Consider the following 12,466-nt stretch of genomic DNA (forward strand, 5'->3'; position numbering starts at 1 on the left):
CAGAGGTTCCTGATAAATAGACTAATAAACAGAGAATAGCTGAACAGTTTCTGTGACACAGACGTAAAAATGCATAAATGCTCCATGATTCTCATTTCTATCCATCATCTTGAACACTGACTATAAATGTGTTCACTTCATTATTCTGTGATTTGGCTTCTTCACGTGTCTCTGTATCTGAAAAATGACATTAAATGTCATCACTCTAGATACAATAATAACAATATAAAAAACCTCAAAGATTAAATTTTTTATTACATTTTAAAGGTTCAAACCTCAAAGACATTAAGTTTACAGTCATATATGATCAAGAAAATCAACAATCTTCACATTTCAGAAACTGGAACCAGCTTTAAATGTGACTAAAATAATGATAAAACAATCAATTCTTTAATCATTGACTAACTGATGAATCACTGCAGCTCCAATATATTGTTGCATTTGACAACCCACTACAGCAACTACAGAATAAAAGCACTAACCAGACTGATGACAGATTTCAAACATGCTGAATATGAAGAGTAGTATCATTTAAACTCACATGATTATCAGCCATAAGAACAAATTCAGATTTATATTGATGTAAGGTATATAAATGTAAGTACAGTTTGAATCAGTGCAATATTATTTTCACACATCAATGGACCACTGAACTTCTCAGCTTCTAAAATGTAAAGCCTCATTTAGAAACTACACAAGTACATATAATGGTCAGGGATCAACATGAACCTGTCTTCTCTATTTGACTTTAATCAACTCTGCAGTGACTACATCTAACCAAATATAAAGTCCAGCATAGAGCGGCTGAGTGAATGTGGTCTGGACTCTGTGGAGGAGAGTCATGGTTTCAGAGACGCTGTAGAAAGACAGAATACCTGCTCTGTCATCCAGGTACACTCCTACTCTGGAGGACCGAGGACCTGAGAGGACAGTTCGGACATTGTTGTGCCAAAATTTAAAACTTCCTGAGTACCAATATAATGCCCAAGATTTGTCATTGTTTCCAAATCCACATTCATTGCCCGTCCCTGCTCTGCTGATATTCTTGTATGCGACTGCTACACAGACTCCTTCTCCTCTCCACTCCACCTCCCAGTAACAACGTCCAGTCAGACTCTCTCTACTCAGGACCTGATAATATACAGCGAATCTGTCTGGATGATCAGAATAAGACTGTTGTTGTTCCATAAATGTTACTTTTCTGTTCCCCTCAGATAATAACAGACGTCTGTGTGCTGTGTTTGGATCCAGTGTGATTTCATGTGAACATTTTAAGAATCCAGCTCTGGTCTTTGGCTCTGCTGGTGACAGTAAAACATCCTCTTCAGTGACTGTCAGTGAGATGTTTGTCCATTCCTCTCTCAGAATGTCCTGTAGTTTATCTCTGGTCTCTGACACAGCTGCTGTCACATCCTCAAAGTAGCTCAGAGGACGAATATTGATGCTGGATGAGTGTGTAGACTCACTGAGTGCTGACAGTGAGGGGTAGTTGTGTAGAAACTGGTTGTGATCCTCTGTGTGTGAGAGCTGCTCCAGCTCGCCGTCTTTCCTCTTCAGCTCAGCGATCTCCTGCTCCAGCTTCTCCTGAAGCTCTTTGACTCGACTCACTTCAGTTTCCTGCTGGGATCTGACCTGCTGCTTCACATCAGAGCTTCTTTTCTGGATGAGACGGATCAGCTCAGTGAACATCTTCTCACTGTCCTCCAGTGTTTTATCAGCAGAGCCATTGATGGCCTCCACCTCCTGTTGAAGCAGCTTCACATCTTTCTCTCGCTCCTGGATTCTCTGCTGGATGTTTAGTCGTCTCACCTCGAGCTCCTTCTGCTTCTCAGTCCTTTCTGCTGCAGCTGGGACTGTTTCATGGCCTTTATGTTCATCCATCAAGCAGAGATAACAGATACTCTGCTGATCAGTACGACAGAAAATCTTCATCACCTCATCATGACGAGAGCAGATGTTGTCCTGGAGCTTCTTGGAGGGGGCCACCAGCTTGTGTTTCTTAAACTGAACTACATCATAGTGAGGTTGGAGGTGTTTCTCACAGTAAGAAATTAAACAGACTAAACAGGACTTGATGGCTTTCAGCTTCCTCCCAGTGCAGACATCACAGGCCACATCTTCAGGTCCAGCATAGCAGTGATCAGCTGGAGCAGCTTGGAGTCCAGTCTTCTTCAGCTGCTCCACTAAAGCTGCTAACATGGTGTTTTTCTCCAGGACAGGCCTCGGTGTGAAAGTCTTCCTGCACTGAGGGCAGCTGTGGATTCCCTTCCTGTCCTCTTCATCCCAGAAACTTTTAATACAGTTCCTGCAGTAGCTGTGTCCACAGGCTGTAGTCACCGGATCCTTCAGTAGATCCAAACAGATGGAACAAGAGAAGGTTTCTCGGTCCAGCTGAACTCCTTTCTGTGCCATTTCTCCTCTCAGTGTCAGTGACTGTGTGAGTTTCACTTCCTTATAACTGAAACTAGTCTGAGCTCTGATCTCAACAACATGTTTCTGCAGTGAATGGAGCCTGTCAGCTCTTACACGTCACCACATGTTGGTTACACCCATCTTCAAACTGCAGATCTGAAGGGGAGGGAACGAGGAAACACGTGGACAGAGAGGAGGTGCTGTGTTTAAGAGCAGGAAGAAGAGGGAGGGTTATCAGGCTGTGCTTCACTCCAGGAAGAGGAGCAGTTTGAGAGCGATACTGTGTGTTTAACCCTTTTTATTTACAGCAGATCACAGAGCCTGTGTCAGCTCAGCTATCAGAATCAAACAGTGAAGCTGACCTGTGTAAGTCAGCAGGTCAGACAGTATGTTGATGAGGGCAAATCTACAAAGCAGTAATGAACTTTTCATGAACCACATTTAATACAAATCTATGATACGTCCATAAGTCTGCACCGTCTGAAACCTCCTCACATTTCAGCCTCATTTCTCATCATATTGTAATCTACAGTTATTTATGGTTCAGTGAGTTTTGCTTGGAGTTTCCAGCTTCTGAGAGCATTATTTACATCACTGAAGTATTTATGATTCCCCTGGTATAAAAAAGCTTCACAGTAAAATCTCATCTTTGTAACATTCACACTGAAACATGTTTACTATACTGCATGATAAAGACAGCTGAACACGACGTCCCCAGAAACATGTTTTATTATCAGAAACAGACAAAAAGAATCAGCTTTCCTGACCTACAGTTTGATGGTTCAAAAGCACGAAGGACAAAAAATGTAAAGAAATGTAAGAAATCTGTCCTCTCCTCATCCTTCACCACCCTCAGGGTGACCTTCATTTTCTTTGCTCTCTTTACCTTCATCATCCTCTTCATCGTCTTCTTGCTCACTGTCCACACACACACACACACACACACACACACACACACACACACACAGAAGAGCAGCTATCAGTCTGAGTCATACACTGAGCAGTTTGGCAGCATTCATGGTTTTACTGACACAGTTATGATCAGTTTGAAGTGTTGCAGCATGTTCACTCCTGCTCTGCATGTTGTGCAGTTACTCATGTGTTAAACTGTGTGTGTGCAGGCTGTGGCTCTGTTTCACTTCCACAGTTCAACTACAGAGGGCGCTAAAAGGGTCCAGGTCATGTTAGTCTAAGTGCCTGAAAAGAAGTTCAGTTTCCTTCTTTTTAAGATATCCAGGCTGAACTTCACGACAACAATTCAAGCATCTACCAATGAGAGTTCAGGATACTGTGATTGATCTACGACGGGGTGGTAAATACATCAGAGGGTGACCTCAAGTGTTTTTATGTCTAGTTAACAGAAAGAGTAGGAGTATAAGCCATGTTTGCTCAGCAGCAGCTTTATATTAAAGGTTGTAGCTTTAGTATTTTAGCTTTTATATAAACCCCTGTTTCACCCCCTGCTATGTGCCTATTGTGAAGAGGGAAGCTGCGACCACTAGAAGTATAGTAGTAGGTGGTCGGAGGAGGCTTTAGTGGGACTACAGGGTTGTTTTGAGGTGACAGACTGGGAGACACTCTGTGGGCCTCACGGTGAGGACACCAGTGGGCTTACTGAGTGTGTCACTCACTACATAACCTTCTGCACCAGCTCCATTGTCCCAGCACGGACATTATTTGTTACCCAAATAACAAGCCGTGGGTGACTAAGGACATCAAAGCTCTCCTCAATAACAAGAAGAGGGCGTTCAGAGCGGGCGATAGAGAGGAGGCTAGAATGGTTCAGGTGTTACTGAAGGCCAAGATCAGCATGAGACAGTTGTGGCATGAAGACAACCACTGGATTCAAGCCATCCAAACACAGAGGAGCTGGAGGCAGTGAGGACAGAGCCAGATACCTGAATGTGTTTTCAACAGATTCGACACTGCAGTGAATGCTCACCCCCCTGCTGACTAACCTGTAGCCAGCCTGCAATCCACAGCCATGCCACTCTTTCTCCCTCCCTCTCCACATTGCACCATTGCTGCCTCTCCTCCATCATTCACTTCCACTCAAAGACAAAGGAGAAGACTCCAGTCAAGCACGTCTGCTGGACCAGACCAGATGAGTCCTGTGTCCTCAAGGCCTGTCCCACCCAGCTTTGTGGAGTCTTTTATAAATTGTTCATGTTGAGTTTGCCATCTTCAGAAGTTTTATGATGACTCTGCAGTGGTTGGATGTATCAGTGTGTCATGGTCCGACAACTGAAGTTTAACAACATTTCTGCATCAGGATTAAAGTCAGAATGAAAATCCTCTATTTTCTCTTCTTCTGCTTCTTGTCAGGTGAGGACTGATGATCTTAATGTTGCTCTTTAACTTTAATTTTAACTAAAAACATACTCAACTTTATAAAACACCTTATGAAATACATATATTTACTAGAGCTGGATATTTTTAGACAGGTCTTGGTCTCGAGACCACTTTTACGTGGTCTTGGTCTTGTCTTGGTCTCGCTGTCTCAGCTCGACATAGTGGTCGGGAGATTTGGAGTCAACAGTATCCATGACACACAACATAACGTTCGATAATGTGTCATCTGCAAAAGCATCAGCTCTAAGAGCCGTGCTTAGAGAGTGCTTTGTAGTGAATCAGAAGAGTCGACTCCCACTGAGCGAGAGCCGGCTCCTCACTTAGTTTCCTTTCGCTGCTCAGCTCTCACACAGTGGCTCAGCTATGCTCCAATCTCTCCATATTGTGGCCAATCAAATGCGAGGATATAGGATAATATCATTGTGGGAAAAACAGAGAGGGTGAGAGACGCGACAGTCAAGTGGAGCGTGCGTCTGTCCTCTCAGTACCCCTAACCCTCTCATTTTTCCAGCCATATTCTCTCCATCGTCTAGAGCTGGTGGAATTATGCTGTGTGAGACATACGGATCGCCAGTCATCCTCTGACAACTCAAGATGTAATTCAGATTCCCACTTTTGTTTGATATATAATGTTTCATTCCTATTCAAATTTTGCAGGCCATTATATAATTTCGATAAAATTCTTGATGGAGGATTTTTATATGCACCTGTTATTATTTCTATTATATGGCTTCCTTCTCTCAAGAACTTCTTCCTAATTGGAGAAATTACTGTATTGTAAAAATGTCTTAATTGAAAATACCTAAATAAATCTGATTTATCCAGTCCAAATTGTCTCTGTAGATTCTTGAAGGATTTGAATGTTGTCCCGTCTATTAATGTGCACATTGCTGTAATTCCTTTATTGACCCATCTTAAAAATGTACTATCCTATTGTCCACTTTGGAATTTTCGAGAATATGCAGGCCAAATCAGCAATTTACAGTCTTCTATAATTCTATATTTCTTCACTATAATCCACCAGAGTTTAATAGTGAATTCAGTAATGAGATTTGTGTTCGTAGACTGGATAGTTTCTTCTCCCAATCTTGCTTGTGGATGATATGATAAGCAATAATTTATCTCCATATGCTTCCATTTTGAGGTGTAATCCGGTGAACACCAGTAAACAATATATCTCAGCTGGGCTGCATAGAAATATTCCTTGAAATTCGGGAGGGCAAGTCCTCCTTTTTCTTTTCTTAATTGGAGTATTTTAAATCCTATTCTTGGCTTTGTCCCTTTCCAAACAAATCTACTAACTAATTTATCCCATCTACCAAATTGTGCATCTGGTATATGGACTGGCAATGAAGTGAATAGATACAGTAGTCGGGGAAGCACATTCATTTTTATTACCTCTATTCTTGAGCTAAGATCCATGACAAGCGGAGCCCATTTAATCAAATCTTTTTGGATTGTATTACTAATCTTTACATAATTTGCCTCGTATAGTGTACTTATTTCGCTAGTTAGATAGACACCTAAATATTTGATCTTATTTGAGTCCCATTTTAGTTTATATTCGTTTTGAATTGATTCTTTGGGGAAATAATTCAGACAGAGTACTTGAGTCTTTACGATATTTAGTTTATATCCTGAATTTTTGCCAAAATATTTTAATGCTTTAATCAACCGAGGAAAGGTCGTGTCAGGATCCTGTAGGTATATAATTATATCATCTGCAAAGAGACCTATTCGTTGTTCAGTTTAGAAACCCCTTTTAAGTCTACACTTTGCCGTATATACTGAGCCAAAGGCTCGATATACAGAGCAAAAAGTGCTGGACTCAGGCAGCAACCCTGCCTGGTTCCTCTGAAGAGCTCAAAACTGTCTCTCAGGTCTCCATTTATTTTAACTCTAGCCAATGGCCTGTGGTACAAGGATTGTATACACTCGATGAAGACACTGTTAAAGCCCATTCTCTTCAAAACAGCAAAAAGAAATATCCAAGAGACTCTATCAAAGGCCTTTTCAGCATCTAAGCTCACTAAGGCTGTTGGGATTTTCTCTTTATTAACTTCATTAATTATATGCAATGTGCGTCGTATATTATCTTGTGTCTGTCGCCCCTTAATGAACCCTGTCTGGTCTTCATCCACCAGATCTGGGAGAAACAGCTCTAAGCGTCTTGTGATTATGGATGTAAATAATTTATAATCCACATTTAAAATAGAGATTGGGCGATAAGAGTCACAGTTTTCCTTGTTTTTACCTTCTTTTGGTAAGACTGATATAATCGCCTCTTTCCAAGAGGGTGGAGTTTTAGCGTGTTTTAATGTCCAGTTAAAAGAATCTATCAAAATAGGAGCCAAAACCTCTTTAAAAGTCTTATACCACTCATTGGGATACCCATCACTCCCTGGACTTTTATTAGATTTCAATCTCCTTATTGCCTTATCCAGTTCTTCCTTAGTGATTGGTTTAGTTAAAAATTCATTTTGAGTTGTCCCAATAAAAGGAAGGTCTAAGTGATCCAAGTACTCTTCAATTTCTTGTCTGTTTTTCTGGTCGGGTTGATTATACAATGTTTTATAATATTTTTGAAAGGCATTTTTTATCTGTATTGGTTCATATAATAGTTCCTTGGTGTTTGGATCTCTAATCTTATTAACTGCATTACTTATTTGTATTGATTTTAACCGTTTAGCCAGTACTTTGGTTGCTTTGGAACCAGACTCATAAAATGTTTGTTTTGTGAATCTCAGTTTCTTTTCTATTTCCTCCATAGACAGATCGCTTAGTTGTTTTCTTACATCTTTAATGCTTTCAGCCAAGTCGGCACTCAAATCTGTGTGCTGTTTTTTTTTTTCTAAATCCCTTAATTGTTGTTCCAATTTGAATTGTGTGAGCTTTTTCATTTTTTTGATATGGGTAGTCCTTGATATCAGATACCCTCGGATTACTGATTTAACAGTATCCCAAATTATTGTTGGATCCATCTGTTCATCCTTGTTGTCAGCAATACAGACTTGTAATTCTTTTTTAATCTCTTGTACCACAGATTCATTGTTAAGAATACCAGTATTTAATTTCCACAATGATTTCTTATTCTGATTATATAAGTGAATAGTCAAGTGTATGGCGTTGTGATCTGACACATTTATCAGAGATACCACATTATTATTAATCTTCCCTTTAACAGCAACATATCTACCATCCTTGTCACAGACTTCCTCTAACATTTCAAAATTTACCGTATTAGAAATTAAAGTTATAACTCCTCTTCGTCTGCTATTCTTACATGAGCTGTAAAAGGAATTTATATAGCCAAACTTTTTAAATTTTTCATGTTCTTCTTTTGACATATGAGTTTCTTGAATGAATATAATCTGCGCCTTGTGTCGTTTCAATTTAGATAACAACCTACTCCTTTTAACTGGATTCCCCAGACCGTTGATATTGATTGAGATAATGTTTATTGTACCTACACCACTCATGACTTGTACAATGTGCAGTAACCATCCCCTCAGATTTGAAAAAACATAAAACAAAAACAATATTACTAAACATAAAACAAAAAATAATCAAAAACTTGCGACTCCCAATTAGTAGGAAAACACAATCTCCCACCATGACCCCGTTGGTAGGTTTAGGGTAAAAACCTCCATAAAGGGAGGGGGGGGGGGGGGGGGGGGGGGGGCTGAAAGGCTCTGGATTTAAAAGTGAGGAAATGTGAGCGATAACTGACAGTGATTCAGACTGCAGACATCCTGACAGCAGCACCTGATTCACACCTGTTTGCTTTAACATCTCTGATCAAGTTCAACAATCAGGACACCGGATGATGTTCAATCAATTCTGCTCTTTAAACAGTTTAAACAGTTTCTGGATCCACAAACACTTTATTAGTCTGAGTTGATCCAGATGTAAGTTGAAGGAGAAGTGAAAATCAAACAGGGATGTTGGAATTTGTCTGATCACCTGATCACTGACAGGAACATGTGAACCTTAAAGCAGAGAGTTTGTTTCAGTCAGTAAGAAGAGCGAGTCATCATGCACAACAACGATAAATCAAGTCTTTGAAGCAAAGAGAAAGCTTCCATTTGAAACGAGGAGACATTAGGAGTAAGTATTTGAGTGTTTATAATATTTTACTCTATCAGTGTGTTTATGTTATAGTGTGTTTGTTTCTATTTTATTTGAATCTGTTTTCTTTGTGGATTCAAAGGCAGCAGCTGTATAAATAAAATAATTGAGTGTTCGTCTGTTACTGGCTGCAAAGTATGAAGCTGCTGTGTTTGTACAGTGAGACTGAACAACAGTAATGTGGGGTAATTTCCAATAAACCAAGTTCAAAAAAGGAGAGTCTATGGCTGACGCGTGTTCCTGGTTTCCAAAAGAAATGCTTCCAGTTGCATTATGATTTGAAGACTGTTTATTTATTACAAACTGAAGATGTAGCAATGAACTCCTTCTTAAATAAGCATGAAAGTTCCAGAAAATAGCAGTCATCCAGAACTACCTGTGCACACGGTCAGAAAACCGTGAGACTCATAACCTCTCTGTCCATGCTCCTCCCCACTCACACAGGGTTTCATGCTACTATTGCACTTGCATACTTAAAGTGAGAGGTGACTTAAAATTACTTTATGTAAACACATATATTTTCACATTTATTAATCCTGAAAAGATGACTTATGTAATGAATCTATGAATTACCAGTGGCAAAGAAGGCAAGAAGTAGCACTAACAGGTCTTACATGCCCATTAACACTGGTGGTGCAATACTAGTAATGGGCATGTAAGACCTGTCAGTGCTACTTCTTGCCTTCTTTGCCTGTAGTGCGGGCAGTATAGTTACCTTTAACCACAGTACGAGGACAGAAGGGAAATATGGACCAGATCAGACAGGTTCTAGATTCGTAGGAGCCAAGGGTGTATGACAACAGAGTACTTGTACACAGTGGGTGTAGAAAACACAATCGCATTTATTAGCAATTATTAAAGTTTAGCAAGTTGTGCACATTTAACAAAAGTAGAGCGCGCTTCTTGAAAACAAAATAAACCCCACAAATGGTCGACTCAAGGATATATTGTCTTTTGTGTCTTTTTTAAAGTCAATTTCAGTCTTTCAATGTTCAATAGTCACTCAGTGTGTTTGTAACCAGTCGGGTTACAATCTACCAGTTCATCCGGCTCTTTGGGCTGGGCTCACCATCCAGTACTGGAAAAGGGATCCTCGATTCTTCTCAGGTCCTCAAAACCAATCCAATCCAAATAAGCAAAGGGAAAAAACCTGACCATGTGAAGCAACAAATGCTACACGGGGCTTCACAGTGCTCACGCTGGCTCACGGCCTCTGGAATACAGTATCACTCTTATTATTCTCGCCGAAAAAAGGACTTTCACTATCCAGCTAGCTTCTTCGCTGCACGGGTAAACTGATCTTTCACTGTCTGTGTCTCTGGCGTATCTCACTGGCACACGAAGGCACACACAGGTGTCTGAGCAGCGCGCAGACTGGGGGAGGGTCAGACCGGCCAATGATTGGTCGCTCAGTGGATCTGACAAACACACTCTACAGGACTAAGTCCTGCCCCCACACCATTTATATATTACATATACATATGTACATATTAATTAACTTATGTTTACATGCTTTTTATCAGTATTTATTATATTTTAACTTTGTTTTTATCAATATTTATTCCCATTGTGAGAGTATGAATATTTATACTTTTAATCCCATTTTTAACACTGGGTTACATCTGCCTATACAGAAATGTGGACACAGAACAGCAGCACAGTATCACCTATAACATATAATAATAATCAACATAATCTAGTTTCAGTCTTGGCCATCTCAAACACACGGCTGTGACTGCACAAAAGTCCACCCAGCTGCTGTGAAATCCTTTTTCTTAAGCAAAGCCAATCAGAAGAACCTGGGTTAAAAGCAGGTGGGGTTAAAAAGTCTCATCTCAAGCTCCTGCAGTGAAGTCCAAGAATGAAAATATGGAGCTAGAAAAAGACCTGTGAGTGTGGTGATCAGCACATTCAGCTAACATGGGAAAGGTCCCTGTCTGTGCTGATCACCTACAAATAAGGCATAAAAGAAGCTCTGTTTGTATATTAGTTAGCTGGTTTCAGTGATTATATATTTATACATCATGTATGTCATAGACTTATTCTTAAAGCCCTTTTCACATAGGAAGAGCACGCCCTGAGCTGACTGCCAGGTTGAGTAAATGAGACAGAATTTGTGGTGAGCTGATCGCTGCACTCTGCATGTCCTGTGCTGTAGTTTGTCATTCTGCATTTCTATCAACGTCACACCATGCTACACTTTGTTTTATGTGGCAGGAACCATTATTGCACAGCACAAGCCTTAAGAAATAGTGTGTTTATACCATGTTTCTACCCATAAGTGAGGGACAATGAAAAAGAGAAATACCTGTACAGCTCACAGGTGCCATGTCCTGAACTCTTTTAATAAAAACCTTTATTAAATTTGTACAAGGCTCTCTTTGTTTGTTTGGTTGTTTTTCATTGGTTGGTCATGAAAACTGAAGCTTACACTGTAAACAGCATGAGACGTCTTTTTAAAAGATTCTTCCACTGTGAAAATTATTCTTTTATGTTGTTTATTGTTTGTATTCTTCCTGCTGTAATGGTCGTCTTGTACCTAAATATATCCTGAAAATGACTGGAGCTGTCCTCCTTTCTGGCAAACATTAAGGATAAAAATACAAATGACTGAGCGTGTTGAACATAATATAATCTTTGTGGTATTAGTGACGTTTTGCTGTGGGAAGATCAGATAATGCAAACTGTTTTCCACACTGAGTTTCATTCACCGAGCAGCGATGCTGTTTGTTTTTCACACAGTGAGCTCCTCTCTGCTCAACTTAAGTGGATGAAATCTAAATTTGTCAAAGCACTGAATCAGTAGGTTTGTTAGCAGTTAGCTGCTACCTAAACTGGAGAGTGAGAGGAAGTGACATCACAGAACTCTCCAATGAGACAAGAGGACTCTGAGCCTGTTGTCTCTCTTATGACTGTTTATTTTTTATTTCTTAAAAATACATAATAAATATACAATCTTACAAATACAAACAAAAATGCCACAAACCCAGAGTGTGCTTGCACCTGATCACCACACCTGAGTCAGGATAAGTCACTGATAAATACAGCAGCACGATGTTCGTTATATTACACTGAACATGTATAATGTGCATGCAATTTTTTTGATGTTCAGATTAGATTAGATTTGTTTTATTGTTATTGCAGTAAAATGCTGATGCAAAGAACCAGTAAACTACAGTATAATACAGCATGTGATGCATCTGATTTAATGTTAGAAAAACACTTTAGACTATTTAACTGTAGCAACAAACAACAACTAGTCTCACAACTATGACATGCATTCAGTTATAATTACAGGAAGTGATGCTTTGCTTTCACTTGACATGAACTTTGAGTGTGAAGGACACAAAGATGAGCTGCTGTCTGGTTACCTGCTGGACTTTATTCTGCTTCCAGAACAGGATCATCACAGGAACCTCAGCTCTTCTACATGGAGACCAAACAAGGTCCCAGTGGACTGAAAACATTCACTGAGTGACTGATTCCATCATTCAAACATTCACATGTTGGATTCATGGAAGGAAAGAACTATATGAACCAAACAGCAGCATCTGGAACACATCTGGAAAACACA

General features: G+C 39.9%; 1 protein-coding gene across 1 annotated transcript; it reads right to left on the reverse strand.

Annotated features, from left to right (window-relative positions):
* Positions 1-237: 237 nt before the first annotated feature.
* Positions 238-2,523, reverse strand: LOC146713911 (tripartite motif-containing protein 16-like). The gene has a single exon (XM_085450532.1). It carries the CDS (start codon positions 2,410-2,412, stop codon positions 739-741), a length of 1,674 nt encoding a protein of 557 aa, XP_085306658.1. The 5' UTR covers positions 2,413-2,523; the 3' UTR covers positions 238-738.
* Between the last annotated feature and the right edge of the window lie 9,943 nt (positions 2,524-12,466).

The sequence above is a fragment of the Copadichromis virginalis genome, linkage group LG3, assembly GCF_057382275.1.
Source record: "Copadichromis virginalis isolate Kocher_CV1m ecotype Utaka linkage group LG3, C_Virginalis_male_GT1.1, whole genome shotgun sequence".
Taxonomy (NCBI): domain Eukaryota; kingdom Metazoa; phylum Chordata; class Actinopteri; order Cichliformes; family Cichlidae; genus Copadichromis; species Copadichromis virginalis.

Bases quoted from the DNA above. Each gene is read 5' to 3' on its own strand.
- LOC146713911 (XM_085450532.1), bottom strand. From the start codon at position 2,412: ATGGCACAGAAAGGAGTTCAGCTGGACCGAGAAACCTTCTCTTGTTCC.